The 17,527-nt window shown below is 37.8% G+C and overlaps 1 protein-coding gene across 4 annotated transcripts in view; it reads right to left on the minus strand.

Annotated features, from left to right (window-relative positions):
* The window catches only part of COL5A2 (collagen type V alpha 2 chain), a 127,332-nt gene that overhangs the window by 12,034 nt on the left and 97,771 nt on the right, over positions 1 to 17,527 (minus strand). For all 4 annotated transcript variants that reach the window (XM_086898424.1, XM_086898422.1, XM_023930702.2 and 1 more), the window contains 24 exons: positions 16,861 to 16,905; positions 15,852 to 15,905; positions 14,947 to 14,991; positions 12,577 to 12,630; positions 10,753 to 10,851; positions 10,249 to 10,293; positions 10,047 to 10,145; positions 9,588 to 9,641; positions 8,961 to 9,068; positions 8,426 to 8,479; positions 7,623 to 7,721; positions 6,917 to 6,970; positions 6,325 to 6,423; positions 6,174 to 6,227; positions 6,022 to 6,075; positions 5,477 to 5,530; positions 4,854 to 4,907; positions 4,477 to 4,521; positions 3,947 to 4,045; positions 3,082 to 3,189; positions 2,904 to 2,957; positions 1,382 to 1,435; positions 1,207 to 1,260; positions 130 to 183 (listed from right to left, as the gene is read on the minus strand). In XM_086898424.1, the coding sequence (XP_086754550.1) occupies positions 130 to 183; positions 1,207 to 1,260; positions 1,382 to 1,435; positions 2,904 to 2,957; positions 3,082 to 3,189; positions 3,947 to 4,045; positions 4,477 to 4,521; positions 4,854 to 4,907; positions 5,477 to 5,530; positions 6,022 to 6,075; positions 6,174 to 6,227; positions 6,325 to 6,423; positions 6,917 to 6,970; positions 7,623 to 7,721; positions 8,426 to 8,479; positions 8,961 to 9,068; positions 9,588 to 9,641; positions 10,047 to 10,145; positions 10,249 to 10,293; positions 10,753 to 10,851; positions 12,577 to 12,630; positions 14,947 to 14,991; positions 15,852 to 15,905; positions 16,861 to 16,905 (1,593 nt within the window). The remainder of the gene's footprint in view (positions 1 to 129; positions 184 to 1,206; positions 1,261 to 1,381; positions 1,436 to 2,903; positions 2,958 to 3,081; positions 3,190 to 3,946; positions 4,046 to 4,476; positions 4,522 to 4,853; positions 4,908 to 5,476; positions 5,531 to 6,021; positions 6,076 to 6,173; positions 6,228 to 6,324; positions 6,424 to 6,916; positions 6,971 to 7,622; positions 7,722 to 8,425; positions 8,480 to 8,960; positions 9,069 to 9,587; positions 9,642 to 10,046; positions 10,146 to 10,248; positions 10,294 to 10,752; positions 10,852 to 12,576; positions 12,631 to 14,946; positions 14,992 to 15,851; positions 15,906 to 16,860; positions 16,906 to 17,527) is intronic.

A 17,527-nucleotide genomic window follows, 5' to 3' on the forward strand; every position in this document is an offset into this window, starting at 1 on the left:
AAAGAAACAGCTATTTTTGCAGCAAAAATGTGACTCCCGATCCAGAACATAGCAATTATTCATAATGAAGGAAATTAAGTGTGTCAAAGCATGAGTACAGGAAACTCATTAGTGTTCCAAAACACATACCGGGGGTCCAGCAAAACCAACAGCGCCAGTTGGACCATTTTCTCCTCGGGAACCCTGGTCAGACAAATTGAAATAACTTGGTTTAACAACCATCTTTCTACAGACAGCATCAGTTACAGTTCAATATATCAGAAGAGATGTTAACTATTTACCCTCGTGCTATTATACTTTTGCTCTATTAGTCAGAACCAAATGATCTTTTAATCCTAAAATAAAGGATGTAAGCTATGATGTTAAAAGCTGCTATGTGTTCAAGACTGTATTGAGCTTTCAGAATTCAGAGATGGAAGGCAAGCATTAAAACAGCACTAGGAGAAAATCTGGTTACAACACACCCCTTCCAGGGATGGCAAAAGAGCACACACTTCATTCAACCTACCACTCCAATCACACTGGGGAAAAAACCAGTAGTTCAAAGAAGGGTACACCCTTCTATAAGGTCACAACAGGCTTCGACTGAGCTTTCCACACAACATTTGCTTGGAAAAGAAGTAGCTGAAGGCTGCCAACTCCAGCACTCTCTAAAAGGGTGGAAGCTGCTCCAAGTTATACTGGAAATAAGAGTGTTCTGATTTATGACAGGGACATAATCAATTTCAAATAGTATGAAGGATCTAGAAGGGCTGAGCCTCTAATTTCCTAATTCAAGTCAACCCTTAAAATACTCCAAGTCACTAATAGATGGAAGATGACAAGTTACATAACTGGGTGAACTAAGGATTACCTCTGTGCTTTGCCCATTAAATATTTGTTTATGTACAGTGGTATCTGCTAGGGCCACGCTTTTTAAAACATTGACACAATTATAAGTGGGAACAGTTTCAGGAATGAGGTAAGTGAGGGCAACTCTGTAAAGTTTGCCCTAAAACAAGTATAGGTCACAGGAAGAAAATCTGGTAATACTTTTGCAAGTGCACAGCAACAAGTCAGAACTTCACATTTGGCTACAGAAAAAGGGAAAGAAAAGGGGAAAGAAAAAGGGAAAATATATCAGCAAATAAGAAAAATGCCTGGAGTTTGGATCAGTGTTACATATTGTTAACTTATCCCAGAAAAAAACAAGTCATGTTTACTCACAGGGTTTCCACGAGAACCAGGAGGACCAACTAGACCTCGAGGACCTGGTTCGCCCTTAAAATAAAATGAAAGGATTTTATTTCCCAAGTAACTTACTTGTTTTGTCACTGAAACACTAATGAAGTCTGATAATATTAAGAAACTTCAGTAGGGAATGGAATAAAAATCTGTTTACCTTTTCACCAGTGGGACCTGCTGGACCCATTGGGCCTATTGGACCAGGGAGACCCTTTTGAACAAATTAAGATGAAAAGAAGTTAGAAAAGTGATGCTCAAAAAAGACAGTTTAAAACTTCTCATATATCATCATTCCCTTTTTTCATTCCTTTGAATTCTTCTACTTCATCTCTGGAAATTTCTTTTGTCTTCTTTATCTAAAATTGACTTGCATTTCTTCTCCCAATGACCAAACTCCCCACAAAATATCTGATTTCCTTCATTCTCTCTCTCTTCTCTAAGTCCATCATCTGCATTATGCAATATTCATGAATAAGGCCAATGATGCAAAAAAAAAAAAAACAACCCAGCTTTACTTTGCTCTCTCAAAAAGAAACCAAGTCTTTTTTTCCTACTTGCAAAGAGCTCTCTTTCTTTACTGTTAGTATTCAACTATTTTTATTAATTTTAAAGTATCCATCATTTTTTCTGAAGATTCATTTATATCTTACAAACTACTCAAAAATGTCCTTTATCTCTTCATAAGGCAGGCAAGTAAGTTGCAAACTCTCCACCCAAACTCACCAACTCCACATAATGATTCTTCAGCTCACCATTATTTCACATTTTCATTAACTACTTGTAAGCCCTAGACATCCCTTACAATAACTAAGAATTGCTCTGTATCTTTGGATAATGTTTGATTTAGATAACCAAGTCCAGCTCACAGATAACAATTTTATTAGAGCTTCTGTATAGTAGGGTTTCTCAAAAAATTTCTTGCTCTTTAACAATAAATTTAGTTCAGACAGGATCCTTGTATTTTGACTGTACCTCAGATTTCCAAAAGCTTAGCAGCTAGTACTCCAACCGGTTTGCACAACCCAAGAATCTCAGATATATTCTCAATTCATGTAAAAAGTAACTCAAATAACATCTGGGAAGGAAAAATGGTCAGTGCAGACAAAGAAAGCCCAGTGCAACTGGGATAATTGGACAGTTGGTCTGTGCAGCAGAGTGTGTGCAATGTGTCTTGAACAGACTAGAAACCTTATTAATGCAACGGAGACTCAAAACTTTCCAGAAGTACCAACAACTTACTGCATATGTGAAGCTTAGTACATTTACATGAATTTAAACCTGTGAAATTCAGGACAGATTGTGGGCAACTCGATGCAGACAATAAGGAGGCATCTGCCTTAGTCCAAGACTGAGAGATAGAAGGTTTGCTTTTTGCATATTCATCTCTGCCTGTTCATTTTTTCACATTTTTTACTACAGCCAACTTAGACAAATCCCAAATCAACTGTGAATCCTTCCAATTGAGTTCTTAACTGGCATTATTGCTGATACCAAATAGGGCACACAGGCACAGCAGTCTTGAAAAATGTGAAAATTTGGAGGGTGAGGTAATGAGTAAGCCCATGACATAACATGATAGTACAGTGCATAGTGTTTATCTCTACAAGCTTAGTCTCCTAGCACAGTAAACAAACCCGTGTGTGACGAGTGGGTCCAAAGAGAGAGACAGATTTACTTACTCTTGCCCCATCGTTGCCAGCTGTACCTTCAGCACCTTTCTCACCTACGCCGCCCTATGGAAAACACCCAGAAAGTCCCAGTTATGACACTGAATGCTGACTAGTTCATACCCTGGAATAACTGCAGTGTTAAGAGACAGGTCATTCTACTCAGGAGGACAGTAATAAACAGACTTACTCTGTCACCCTTAGGGCCAGGTGTTCCAGCAATCCCTCTCTCTCCAGGCATGCCCTGAAGGCCCGGTGGGCCTGGATCACCAGGTGTCCCACTAGGGCCTGGGCTTCCCTGGAACAAGAAACAAGTGGTTGCCTATTCATCTGAGAAACATCTTTGTCTCTAGGCTGCAGAACATGTTGTGCCTGTGTTGAAGTCTCTGGGGTACAGTTTTAAGTAATAATTTTATCTGAAATTTGGACTTCATTCACAACCAAATACTTTTCTTTTCCCACTGTGTTACTCAGGAAGTTCAACTGTAATACCATAGTTCTTCCAAACCTATTAGTATTTAATCAGTGCATACTCGAGATGAAAACAGATTAAAAAAGAAGCTTGGGAATCTTTCTTTCTTGATGTCACATAGGTTTAGTATAGAAACTAGGTAAAGGTAGAAGTTGCCAGGAACAGAGATGCTCATGTCTATTACAGGTCTCACATAAATAGAGGCACTCCCTGCTTGACCTGACTATGCTGGTCTAATCACATCCATAGCAGGTACCTTCATGCAGGCATCAAGCTTTCAGCATTTTCTTTTAATTGCTTAGCCTTGCCAAGTGTCTTTGTGTAAACTGGTATGGCTCTTACAACATTGCTAGAAGATTTTCTGCACTTCAGAAATTGCGTTGCCCAGTTCTACTGTGAATTCTCAGCATTTAAATATGTTTCAAGTTACTAACGTTGTTATAATTGGCATTGTGTGTCCTTCCTTAAGAACAGAGATGCCTTTCATGTTTATAATGAAAAAAAATCTCTTTCTTATGATCATATAAATGAGCAGAATTATAGATCACATCACTGCAGCAATGCAAATCTCTACTCAGTTTACCTTCGGGCCATCGGGACCGTGGCCTCCAGCCATACCCTTCTCACCCTGGAGTCCTGAGGCACCTGGTTCTCCTCTTTCCCCTGGATTGCCACGTTCTCCCTACAAAATGGAAGATAATCATTTATTTACATGGCAGGGTAGAATTCTGGTAGACAAAATCCTAAATACACTGTAAGTGCAGTAGAGCCTGTGAAAAAATTCTACAAGAACTGATAAAATTAAAACTAGCTTTATGGTTTTCCTTGTTAGAGATGGGGGAAATATGTTACTCAGCAAAATAAAAACTCTCATTTCACAGCATAAACCAAATCATTTAGTAGCTACTATTTAACATCACTTCAGGAGCTACAAAATCATTAAAGGTGGTAGATTTTACAGAAACTATCTTAAAACATATCCATATTTACAACCATTTTGTTGATGGCGAAAAAGGTCAAATACTGACTTGAAACTCTTAAAGTATATTACACATCAACTTCCAACCTCAGAGAACTGTCATGAGTATCTAAACTCTGAAAGAAAACACTTACCCTGGGGCCCAATGGACCAACGGCTCCAGGATCTCCAGGCACACCCTAAGGACAAAATTCACATTAGAATGAAATCATTATTCATAACTTTGTAGTTATGGAAATTAGAGACAAACATTTTTATTTACAAAGTACTGTGAATGTAGATGGCCAGCTCTAAATCCTATCTGTCAATAACAAGAGGTGATAGTCCAGTTCACTCCCAGAACACAGATTCTCATAATTATTTTATGCCAGAGCAGTTATTGGACAGCTTGCAAACTATATCAATTAAGTATCTTGAAACAGAGTGGGAAATTCAATCAGAAAGAGAAGAAAATATAAAGCTACTTTATAAATTGCATTCTTTTTAATGTTATGTTTTACATATACATTACCTGGTCACCTGGCTTTCCTCCCTCACCTGGAGGACCTGGTGGCCCAGGTAAGCCCTGAAAAAAGTAAATAAAATGGTCACTAAATTGATAGAAAGTTATGTAAATCCAGACTTAACTAGGACACCAAGATCATAAATGTTGCAGTACACTCAATACAAGAGCACACCCTCAGAGATCCCCAAGGGAGAGTTATATGAATATTGCACCAAAGTGTTTCCCCCTCTCTGAAATAGATGGAAACCCTTCCTTAACATTTGCAAGACATCTCAGCCCTGAAAGTAAAGTTCTCTATAAAGAGATATCGATTTAATTATTACTTCATTATCAAGACAATTATTTTGCTACATATTTGGAACTTTTTGGAAAATCTTCAAATTAAAACTGATTAATATCAAAGGTTTTCCCAAGGGATACAGAGCTGGTAATTAAGCCTTTGCCAGTTTGGTTTAGTGCACAGCTGATATGAAAGTCATGGATCATTAATTATTTTGAACATCCTTGCCTTAGTTCTGAAGTTGAGTTATATTCTACATCACTTGATTGAATTTCTCCAGTTTAAGTTGATAAAGACATGGATGTTTATTTTTTAATTTAAAAAAAAAAAAAAAAATGTATGCACATACCTGAAACCCTGTAGGACCTGGAGGGCCTTGTTCTCCTCTTTCTCCTGCCAGACCCTATGCAAAAGGAAGTAGTAAGCAAACAGAAAAGGAATATAGGCAAGGTCCACAATTTTTCTTTTCTCTGAATATGCATATTTTCTATTAGGTCTTTATTTATTATACATTTTTAATTATCCCAGGACAAGATGGCCTAGCTAAAAGACGTAATAAGATGTGTATAATTTCTTTAAAATTCTTCCCCTAAGGGTTGTCTGGCAACAGGGAAACACTCAGTTCCATTAAAACCAAGAAAGATGGGAAAATTAACTAAGATAATTTTTACTCCCTGCACTATTTTTTATAATGCTTAGTAAAAGGTATTAGACTGATAATACATGTATATTTTAATACAAAGCTAGCAATTTTTCTAGGACAATTTTTTCTTTAAATGTTCTTGGAATTTTTTGCTTGAGATCAACAACTGGAATGAAGGTTGATAAGAAGAGAAGCCAAAAGAGGGGTGAGTAGATGGAGTGCCAGGCAGACAGAGGTAAAAGCTGACTTACTGGTGGGCCAACAGGACCAGAAGGGCCAACTTCACCATCTTTACCAGGGGCTCCCTACATTGAAATGACAGGGGAAGAAATCTTGTATAGTGAATACACATAACAGAAAAGCACCATTTTCCATAGTCACAGCAAATAACAGCCACACTCACTCTCTGTCCTGGGACTCCTGCATTGCCTGCTTCTCCGGGTTTTCCAGGGTCACCCTAAATTGCAGAAATAAAAATGATCAGGTTTAGATATTTTTTCATCCATTAAAATATACAGGAATGGTTCAAGTCAAACAGGGATTGCCATACTCACACTACTACCCTTTGGCCCAGGAAGGCCCATGCTGCCTGGCTGACCTCTGATTCCTATGGAACCTGCTGGACCTGGGCGTCCATCTTCCCCAGGACCACCCTGCAGAGATAAAGCATTTTCCACATTAAATTCTAAATATATTTATTCATATGAACTTATTACTCTCAAGAAAATGTTTGTATATATAGAGAAAATGACATTAGCCTGGTTTGGGGCTTCACTTATCAGTCAAAATGCCTTTAGAGCAGATATAGCAACAGCCATACTTCCAGATTTAACCAAATGTTATGCATTTAGAAGTGCATCATGACAAATCATTTATTGTGTCCTTCAAGTGACAACTAGAAAAATAGTTAGTTCAAACATTTAACAGTGATGCAGCAGCTCTTAAGCAAGAGACACTGCTACACAGACAAAACTGAAGAAAGGTTATTGGTACTAATTTTGAAGTTAGGAATGTAAAATGAACTTTCAAAAGAGAAGATGAGCCTTAACAAATAAAGAAAACTCATGTTAATAAAAGCAATTTCAGTGAGGTGGGACCTTTGAATTACTGTGACATTAACTGAAAAGACTAGATTTTGTCACTTACCAAGGGGCCAAGTTTTCCTTCAGGGCCTTGAACACCTGGATTTCCTGTCAAACCCTAAAAACATGAATAGTATTGGTGTTAGGACTAGGTCTATAATTCTGAAACAAGAAAGAAACATAAATAAATCCCAAAGAAATGCTCAGTTACTACCACAGCACGAATTTCTCTATGTCAAAGGTCTTCATACTTTACTTTACAGCTTCATCCCTCACTATCTTTGATCTTCCTTCTTATTCTCTCTTTTCTTGCCTTATACCTTTTGAGCTTCTCACAGGCCTTATTTCTACCATGATCTATATCACATTTTACTGCTCCCTTTATTCCTTTCTCTGATACTGTGAATTGCCCTCCAATCATTTTCCTGAAAAAAATCTCTAGGTGATATGCACCACTCAATTGTCTATGTTCTCAGCCACCAATTTAATCAGGGTTGGCCTTCAATCCATGTTACTTGTGGCAACTGTGCTTTACAAACACACTTCTTTCATTTGCATCAGCTGTTCTCAGTCAGGGCTATTTTTCCTTTTTCTAAGACAAAACCTGTGCTTCCCAACATCAGCAGGAAACAAAGACAGGTCTTTTGGCCTTTAGCACCACTGAAACCAGTCTGCCCTTGTATAACAGCTCCTGAATTCCCAAACATTCACTGCTGCCTTTCAAAAAGGAAAGGTACACAGTTTATAGGGTACTGCTATCAGTCCCTTACCCTTGCACCTGGAAGACCAGGCTCACCAGGACGTCCAGGATCTCCCTGACCTCCTTTAGGTCCAGAAGATCCCGCTGGACCACGCTCTCCTTGGGCTCCCTAGAAAGACACCAGTGAGCTACTAGTCAATAGCTAGAACAGTGACAGAAGGTTAAATAAAAACTGTATCTTCTATTAAGGACCTATTTCTGCAAATAAGTTTACTAATCATTAATGCATTTACTGTTATCGGATTCTTAATTATTATCTTTTCTCCCCAAAATTATTACTTAAAAGTTGTCTCCTCCTTAAAGCAAGTTTATATAAGCATTTTAGAATCCCTCTGTTTTTACCAAGTTAGGAACTTACAGAAGTACTAGACAAATGCCTGTGTGAGTCACTTCCCTGGAAGCGTTAGAGCAGTTAGGAAAGCCAGATAAACCCATCTTTTTTTAAGGGACAAGTCCAGAAAATCACCCAAGACACAAAGAATGGGCAATTTTTCACAGAGCCCCCTCCTACACAGCAATACATAAAGCAATATAGTAGTAGAACAGGTCAATCCCTTATCTGTGCACATTTCAAAATGAGGGAGCATTAAGCCAGGGGCAAGCAAGCAAAACTAAACATCATGGGAACTGAATGTGACTTTTCCCAAAAAAATTTTGTCTCAAAACATTCAGACCCCCTTTTGGCATTTGCAAATTGGATCTGCCTTTTAGCCCAGAAGCAGACATTTTTAATGGAACACTTTCTTTTTATATATCTGGATATATGAAGTTTTAACAAGCTACACAATAAAGATGAACACTGATTTAACTTACCTTTGGTCCAGGTAAGCCATCAGAACCTGGAAAACCACGGTTACCAGGAGCACCCTAGGAAAAGCAGTAGATATAATTATCTTAATTTTTACATAGCTTACTACAAATAAAGGACCAGAATTATGGATTGAAGATTCAGTTCATTTCCTTACAATTTTCTTACTTAGGTACTTAAACTTGGGGAGGGTTATGGCTTAGAATGGCAAAAATATCAGTGTCTCATTCATGTGTGCTGGACAGCTCTTTCTGTGTGAACAGCCTCATTGAAAGCAAAGATGACCAGTTGTACAGGTGTAAGAAAAAGCCTGCAGAGGAGCTTGTGCTATCTCCATCTCCTGCCATACTATCCTGGGCACTGAATCTCCACATAAAAGTATCCAGTGTAAAAAAATAACACACAGTAGTAACTACTGAAAGGAAAGTAAGGTTTGACTACATCCACAGTCAAGCTATAAGAACATCCAAGGGTAGGTCAAAAGGTTTTTCAGCTTAGCAGTGCATCTCTTAAGTCATACTTTTCCTCTAGATTTCTTACCCTCTCTCCAACAGGACCTGGTGGACCTACTGACCCTGGATCACCTCGAGGACCTCTTTTCCCTTCTTCACCTATGGGGCCAATGGGACCCTGAGGACCTTGTGGGCCCTAGTGAGAATAAAATGGTAATTTAATAAGCATTGTTAAGCTCACCATTTCTCAGGCATATTGAAACAGACTGTCTTCTGGACACTATAAACATTTTTCCAAATAAAGGAGAAAAAAATAGTTAGGTTTTGGATCAGTTAAAAATCACAGCTTTTCAGCATCTGCTTTTCTCCTTTACAATGTTCATAAGCTAATGAACTGTAATTCTGCAGTTGGGATATACACTGCTTCTTATAATCACCCACAATAATTTGTATTTGATTAAGCTGAAAAGGAGTCAAAATTCAGTGAGACTCTAATAGAAATTTTCAAAGGATAAGACAGTGGTAAAGAAAATCTTACTTCACTTCTACATTTTTTGTCAGTTATTACATGATTATTTAGTTGGTGAGAAAGAAAAGCTGAAAATTGGTTGATAAACCAACTCAAACCCTGCAGAGTCAGTTTCGCCCCAAAAGTTACATGGCTATAAAAGCCTCTGTGTTTCCTCTTCATCTTAAAAAGCATATAGAGACTTACAGGTTCACCTTTGGGTCCTGCTTCTCCCTTGAAACCTGGGACACCAGGGTCTCCCTGAAAATAAACACATGAATTGCACCAGTAAAGTTAAAAGTCTGCATTAACCACTTCACCTTTTTGTATTATGCCATGAAACAAACATTTCCTACTTTAGTCACTAATTGTAGGCAGTATAATATGATGCTTATAATGGTTCATGTTTACCCTTATTATGCTTATTATTATGTTATCAATACAAAAACTTAAAGAAATCTCTTTTCCCAGGTTTATATTACAAACTTCTATTTCAAAGAAGCAGTGGTATTTTGGTATGCTGATTCACAAGATCTAGTCTTAGCACTCTCCTTGGCATGCTACTGGTGTATTTAAAGGAAGCCCATTGCTAATCCCTGCCTCAGTCCCATGGAGTGACACATGTGCCAGACCCTACATTTCCCAAAGAGACAAAGACCCCGTTACCGGCTGGCCTCGAATCCCGGGGGGGCCGGTGCTGCCCTGTGGTCCTGGGGAGCCAGGGGGTCCTGTTAATCCAGGGGGGCCTCCAGTGCCTGGAGAGCCCTACAAATACAAACAGCAAGCACAGTAAGGAAACACAGTCAAAACAAGGAAATAAAAGAAATTCACTTACACAATTTCTTCGAGAAGAAATATGATTACTTACAGTAGGGCCCTTTGCGCCAGGGGAGCCATCTGTCCCTTCAGCACCCTAAAGATAAGATATCAATCGTTAAAAATTATTTTAATGAGATGGGCCTCAATCACAAAAGCAGAAGACAGTTATTTTATCCACTCTAAAAAACCAGAAAATTAAGGCTATTAAATAAATGCAGCAACACATGCAAATGGTAAAATGGGCAATAAAGCAGGCAAGTTAATGAGACTTTAATGCTGAAGTTCTTATGCTTAAACTTAAGTTTTAAAGTACTTTTATGATTGAGACTGTATCAAGCTGTGTAACTTTCAGTTTTGCAACTTGAAATAAAATAACAAATAGTTATAATCAATACAATTAGCACTGAAAAAACCCCAAGGAATGAGACCTCTTTTCCTTGGGGAGAAAAGGTAATTTGAATAAAACACGGTTCCAGTTGGGGCACTAAAAACCCCCATAAACAGGCGAGCATGCACAAGCTGAGCACTGAGGAACTCAATTCAAGGTACTTACAGGAAGGCCTTGTGACCCAGCTGGGCCTTGAGGACCTGTTTCACCTCTTTGTCCTTGAGGACCTTCAGGACCTCGAGGACCTGTTGGACCTGCTTCACCCTAGGATTCCACATGAGAAAACAACTGGAGATTAGTTTGCTCTAAAAAGAAATGCTATAAAGTAACTCAGGATGAATACTGACCTTATAAAAGAAAAACAATTCATGTTTGAAACAGTTTATTATCCTTAAAATACAATTTTGCTTACTTAATTTTGCTTCTGTTACTTCTGGGTGAATGAGAATATTAAAAGTATAGATGGATTTTTATTTTTTTTCTCAATGTATACAAGACAAGGAAACTGCAGAAAAACTGAACTATCCAGGAGTCCAAATAAGATCAAGAACAGACCTGTCTCTCTAAAATCCAACTATGAGCCTGTAATTTTACAAGTTGGTTTTTTTTAACCTTCATTAACAGCAAGGCTTAAGATTTAGATGGTAACACATCTGGGATTGGTTGATTTGGGGTATTTTTGCACAGCACAGATCAACTCACTGTTACAGAACTCTATTAAATATCAAATCCCTGTAAGATTAGACCGGATGATAAATTCCTCACAGCATCTTCTTTGAATTTTAATTTTATATAGGAAATACGCCTTTTGGAACAGATGGCTGTTAATATCACATCTTCATTGTATAATCTGCTGAGCTTTTATGAGTTCAAAGCAACTATTCCAATTTTACATGATCTGATAATCAAACTTGAAAGTAGCATCTCCTTTTCAAAAGCTCTAAATGATTCATCATGTGACAGCTTTTTTAAACATTTGCTTAGGTAAAACCAGGCTGAGCCATACTAAAACATTTTACATGCACTTCAAGGGCTACCATTTTACTGTACACTCCTCTTGTCTAGACTGTGCTTTTTCCAAGAAAGGCTGGAGCAGATGATCCTAGAGGTCTCCTTCCAGCCTGCTATTCTATGACTCTGTGATTAAGTTGATACTGTTATTAAGACTTGTTTCCAAACTGTGTCATGAATGTTGCCAGCTTCACAACAACACAAAACATCTGCTGATCTTGGCGACCTGACCAATTGAGAGTTTCTTCTTGTATAACATTTTCTTATCGTATTTTAGGAGTGTAAAGGGACAAAGAGGAGCAGCAGGATGCAGGGCATGGAAAAGAAGTATAAGGAAGCTATATATCGTCCTATCTCTGAAGACACTGGCTCAAGGCTAAGAAGCAAAAATTAAAAATAAAATAAAAATAAAATAAAAAAGAGCACTTTCTTGAAAAAGCAAGAGGGAAGTGCCACAAAGACAGTGATGCAGCAAATGAAAGTTTTTCATTTCACAACCCAATCACTCAAAGCCATAAAAAGTAGTAACTGTAATTTGCCCTACTGTGATGAACCACACATCTCTGTACAGGTTTATGTCCCTTACCAGATTGGATCATTTCAAAAAGTGTTCTTGGCCAAAACTAGAAGGTCCTGCCTCCATACTGTCTTCGACTTGCCCTCACAACCTCACTTCTAGCAATGTATCTTGCTATTCTTTGAATATTCTTGACAAGATTCCTGAAGCACAGCATGGCAGTCAGCTTATAATCACCCTTTGACACGAGCAAAGGGGAAAGCAAAGTATCTTAACAGTGGTGAATTGCAATTGCTTCATTTGGTTTTGGGTTTTATCTTCTGCCTGAAGGTCTTGACTGATTTCACAGCAGCTCCTGGGGATCTGTACGCACACCAGTGTGAGCTCTGTGTAGTCTAGTACACATTTTTAGTTGTGTGCTGTTAGACATTTTAAAAAGACAATTTCATCTTATTTTTTACCTTCATACCAGGAATACCAGGAAAACCTGGAGATCCAGTTATGCCAAGTGGGCCCTATAGAAGACAGACACACAAAGCTGTAATTCAGCTGTTTAGGTCACACAGATTAGTATCTCATCACTCAGTAAATGTGGGTCTAGAATTACATGTAATTTTTAGACATAAAACATTTTTATAACAAAACCAAAATAACTATCAGTTTTTTAAGCAGTACACATACATTTTATGGAATTGTGGTGTAGGTCTTTAACAATGTGTTTTCTGGCTTCATCAAAGCTACAGCTCTTGATTCAGCTACTAGTGCCTGAATTGCAATGTACACAATTTGCAACGAACAATTATGGGAATTAAGATTCCTAAATTCACAGGGGAATTAATTTTCAAGTTGTAAAACACAGATCTTGTATCAAAATTTTAGGGCTAGAGAGACAAAGATATTTCCATTTCCATAATGTCTCTTGTCCTGAGCAAGACATTCAAGAGAATTTTCCACTGTATTCCAAAGTCTTGGGATTGCGGCACGCAGTGGTTATTAATACTCACTGCAACACTGTTCCCAGATAATTCCTCTTTATCTTTTCCTCATTTTCTGTCTTTTTGTAAAATATGATTCATGCTGAGAAAAAATGTTCGATGTAATAAGCTCTCCTGACAAACTTAATCAGAACAATCTGTCCCACCAAGCATTAATTACAGACAACATTTCTGCTGTGACCTTGCACTGGATTTCTACAGAACTGATGCAACAGCTCACCAAATGTATTTTTGAAAACCTATGTCCCAGTTTACTGGATCACAGATAATGTCTGCTAAATCTCTCTCTTGTTGCAGGAAGACTTCCAGGATTAGGCTATACCACTGCACTGACCCAATTAACAGCACATTTCATTAATGCTTTTTCCAGTGAGAAGCATGTGAATTAAGGACGAGTATCTCCCTTGTGACACTTAATGGGATTTTCTAAACAACTTATCATGTCCAGTGAAGCTGACCTCACATTTTTATGCCCAAGAAAAATTACAAGCTTAATGCAAAACCTCATAGCTTGCCACCTAGCTTCTTTTAACTTAATAATTTGTTTTAAACACTGAAAAAAAATATTTTGTTTGTTTGAAAGTTTCTTCTAACAACTTACCTTTCATTCATGTTATGCTAAATAATTTTGTTTTGTAGCTTTTAGGCATTTACATTCATTTTTTGAGCTTCTATTACAGTTAATTGTTTATTAATAATTTCTTAATGAAGTGTTTAATAAAACAGTCTGTTTATCAAGATGACACAGGTAAATTAATTTTTCTCAGAACCTTGTCTCAAGTAAATAAAGAGTATGCACAGAATTAAATTCTAACTGCAGGCAGGCATGGTTGAGGGTTTTGAGGGGTTTTTTTGGTGCAGTGCTTTTGGGGTGTTTGGTTGTTGGGTTTTGTGTTTTGTTTTTGTTTTCTTCTAAGCTGACCATCACAAAATGATAAAGGCTGACTACATCAATGGGTAGGAGCCGTTATCCATATCCTACAAGTGACACTTTCAAAAAAAGCAAACCTAAATACCACATTTTTGAAGTGGAAATTGGCCTTGCACAAATAGTACAAAACCATCACCAGTTTCCACATGCAAAAGCAACAAAAAATTAACTGTATGTGTGGGAATAATCTGTGACTCATGTGTAATTCACACAAATGTATTTTGCAAATGCAGTGTGAGATGGAACTGTAAGACCATAACCAACATCCTGTGCTACTCTGACACTCTGAGTGTAAACAGCCATGTCCTCCTCCTCTGCAGCCCTGCTGCCATGGTGGGAGAACTTCAGCAGCCAAGTAAGCCAGGTTCTCTCAGCTTGCCAGATATTCAGACACAGGCATCTGTCCTTCAGTTCAAAAAGTGACTGTTCTTAATGAAAAGGCCCTTTTACACATTTGGTAATGGAATAATTGCAGGGAGCAAGTTGTGCTATCAGTGAGTGCCTTTCTTCTTGCTAACAAGATTCATTTGCCATCATTTCAAGTGAAGGAGGCTAGCATGCAATTATGAACTGCTTTAGATTGCAGTGCATGCACTTGAGACACTTCCTTCCCTGCCATATGAACCCCATAAGGGCAGCAGAGCATCACCTCCCCAGGAGATGATATGGCTGACTTGTGCAAATTAAAACCTTTCAATGAAGTAAACTACAGAGGACAATTTTGCAGAGGACAGCACTAAAACTAAAATGAATAGAAACAGGAATCATTCCCAGATAATTAATTCCAGATGCACTTAAATGATATCAGCAACTGCCAACTTTTTTTTTTTTTTTTTTCTGGTAGTGAGAAAAGGCAAGTGGAAATATAGAGTGGGAAAGTGGGTGATTGAGACTCAATCACTTACCATTGGGCCTGGCTTCCCAGGCATACCATGCTGGCCACGTCCACCCTAGACACAAAAATAGAAAATACAGAGTATTTGTGAGAATTCTACCTATTTTTTTTAATTATTTGTTGTCAGAATTTGTGATAAAACTATATATACTGAAGTGATTGAAGAAATGCTGGATTGCACATTCCTCCAAACACTGTCATAGAAAACTTCTGGAAGAAATTATGCTCCCATTTGAGTTAATGGATTTCTGTATTTTCAGAAAGGACAATATTTTGAGAGTGTCATTGTATGGGGCACATGACACAAATGGATCATATAAAACTCATGGGGAGAAATGCCAGATAAATATTTGACGCTGGATGTAAAAGCAGCAGCTCAAATATAATCTCACATCAAGGATAATCCCCTTTTTGATGAAAATCAAAATATTTTTAAGAAGATAGCCTTATCATCTGGAATTAGATTTTTAGGTTTCATCTAAATTGAAATCCAAATTGAAAGACTTCATCTAAACATTTATTTTAAACCTTTTTCCAGACAAAATTAAAACTTCTTATTTCCTGTTCAGTATTTTTTGCTGAAAAGAACCTCTCACAAGAAATCTCACAGAAACATAGAAAACATATTTATATCCCAGAAAATCATGCTGTGATGGTATTTGGACTCATGAGCAGCTCTGCTATGAGAATCTACCATATAGTTACCACTCTCATTTTAAAACTGTTTTTAACTTCTCAAATTTATAGTAAAGATCTCATGCAACAAAACTGCTCAGCCCCAACCTTTTCTAAGGTATAGCAGAACTCACAACACAAGTGACAAGCAAGTCACATGAACAAACACTTTCAGGCTCAGGGATTTAAATTTAAGTGAACAAGAGCAGTAGTACAAGAGAGAAGGAATATTCTACTTACAGGGGCACCTTGTGGTCCAATTCGTCCTCTTTCTCCTGGCATCCCCCTAGGTCCCTTGAAGAAAGAACAAAAAGTGCATTATTTAGGAGGTCATCACGTTAGAATAATAAAAAGGGTTGTTTTTTTTCACTCCTGCAGGAATAACTAATCTTGTCCTATAGCAGAAAAGAAGTAACAACACATAAAAATCCCTACAGCCTCATAGGCTTGCCCAGTAGAGATTTAATAAACTGTAATTTCTGGTTTTCCATTCCAACAGTATTTCTAGTGTTAAACACTTTAGAATAAATTCTGTATTTACTCACCAGTGACAACAATGCAACTTCTTTCACTAAATCTCATTTCAAATTAGATTTCACTTCAGGGATACTACATTGTACACACAACATAGTGCTTCACAGAGAGATGCCATTATCTGATATCAGAAAGAGGCTTTACTTCCAGAAGCACTGCTGAGAGTCAATTTTTGTCATGTAACACTACTCAGGCATATTCAGTTGTCCAAAACTACACGTGAATGAAAATTATTCTAAAAAAAAATTTCTCCGTTTCACTTCCGGGTCATGCATACTTATCCTCACTGTAACCTCCAAAATCCTCTGTCCACGGTTTTCTTAACTAGTTTATCCCTGATCTAAATTACTCCAGTTCTACCTCAGAGCAACCCAAGCCAGTTTTTCTCATGTTGAATTCACTCCATATGAGGCACCAACATGTAAAAAAGAAAAAGCTATCCCCCCACACTTACATGAGTTGGGAAACCATCACCACACCTACAGCCAAATCTCTGCTGAGCCTTCTGATTTAACATTATTACCTATGAGTGTGAATGCAGGGGAAGAACAGCTTACAGTGGACCAAATTCACTGTCAGAGTAATAAAAAATGAAGCCATCATGAAGGGAAAGTTCAGCTCCATGAGCTCAAATACAGATGTCAAACCCCTGAAATTCCCATTAGCAATTGGATGTACAATCACTTCTGCAATATTCAATGCATGTGACACTCACTAGAGGACCTGTTGGACCCATGGCTCCAGTTGGTCCAGACTCTCCCTAGAAAAGGAAATGAAATGACAGAATTAGAGAAATGGGTGAAAAGAAAATTGAGTCACATTTTACCCCCATCCTCTGTGCTTATGTTGGACCTCGGGGCAGATTTGCACAGGTACTTGTGTGCATCACACATGGCACTGTTCCCCACACTGATAGAAACAACATGTTTATGTGTTCTCAGTGTTTGTGATCTCTGCCAAGACTGGCTGCTGTTGTTGCCTCCACAGAAAGTGGTAGGCAATCTTGGGAAAGAAATCTTTTCTTACATAAACTCTCTTTAAGTACTAATCTCACATTTAAATTTAGATTTTGGAAAATTCACTTCATTTACTATGTTTTTAATCTAAAGGAATAGTTCTCTCCCACATTCAATTATCACTTATGCCAGGCCAAAAATATTTCAGCATCAGCAGTTATGAAAGTGGAAAATCCTGAAACAAGTGTACTATGCTCTTTTAAAACATCTTTTAACACCTATCTTGAAAGAACTCGCTCCAGATGAGTATCCTGTGTTACCTCTGCTTTGATCTGAAGTGGTAAGAGTGGTGCAATGCCAATGGGGATCAAAAATTCTAAGAGACTAAACTGATAAAATAGCTGGTTTGCTTAAAATATATCCCCC

Source organism: Cyanistes caeruleus, chromosome 7, assembly GCF_971803275.1.
Source record: "Cyanistes caeruleus chromosome 7, bCyaCae1.hap1.1, whole genome shotgun sequence".
In the NCBI taxonomy this organism is placed as follows: domain Eukaryota; kingdom Metazoa; phylum Chordata; class Aves; order Passeriformes; family Paridae; genus Cyanistes; species Cyanistes caeruleus.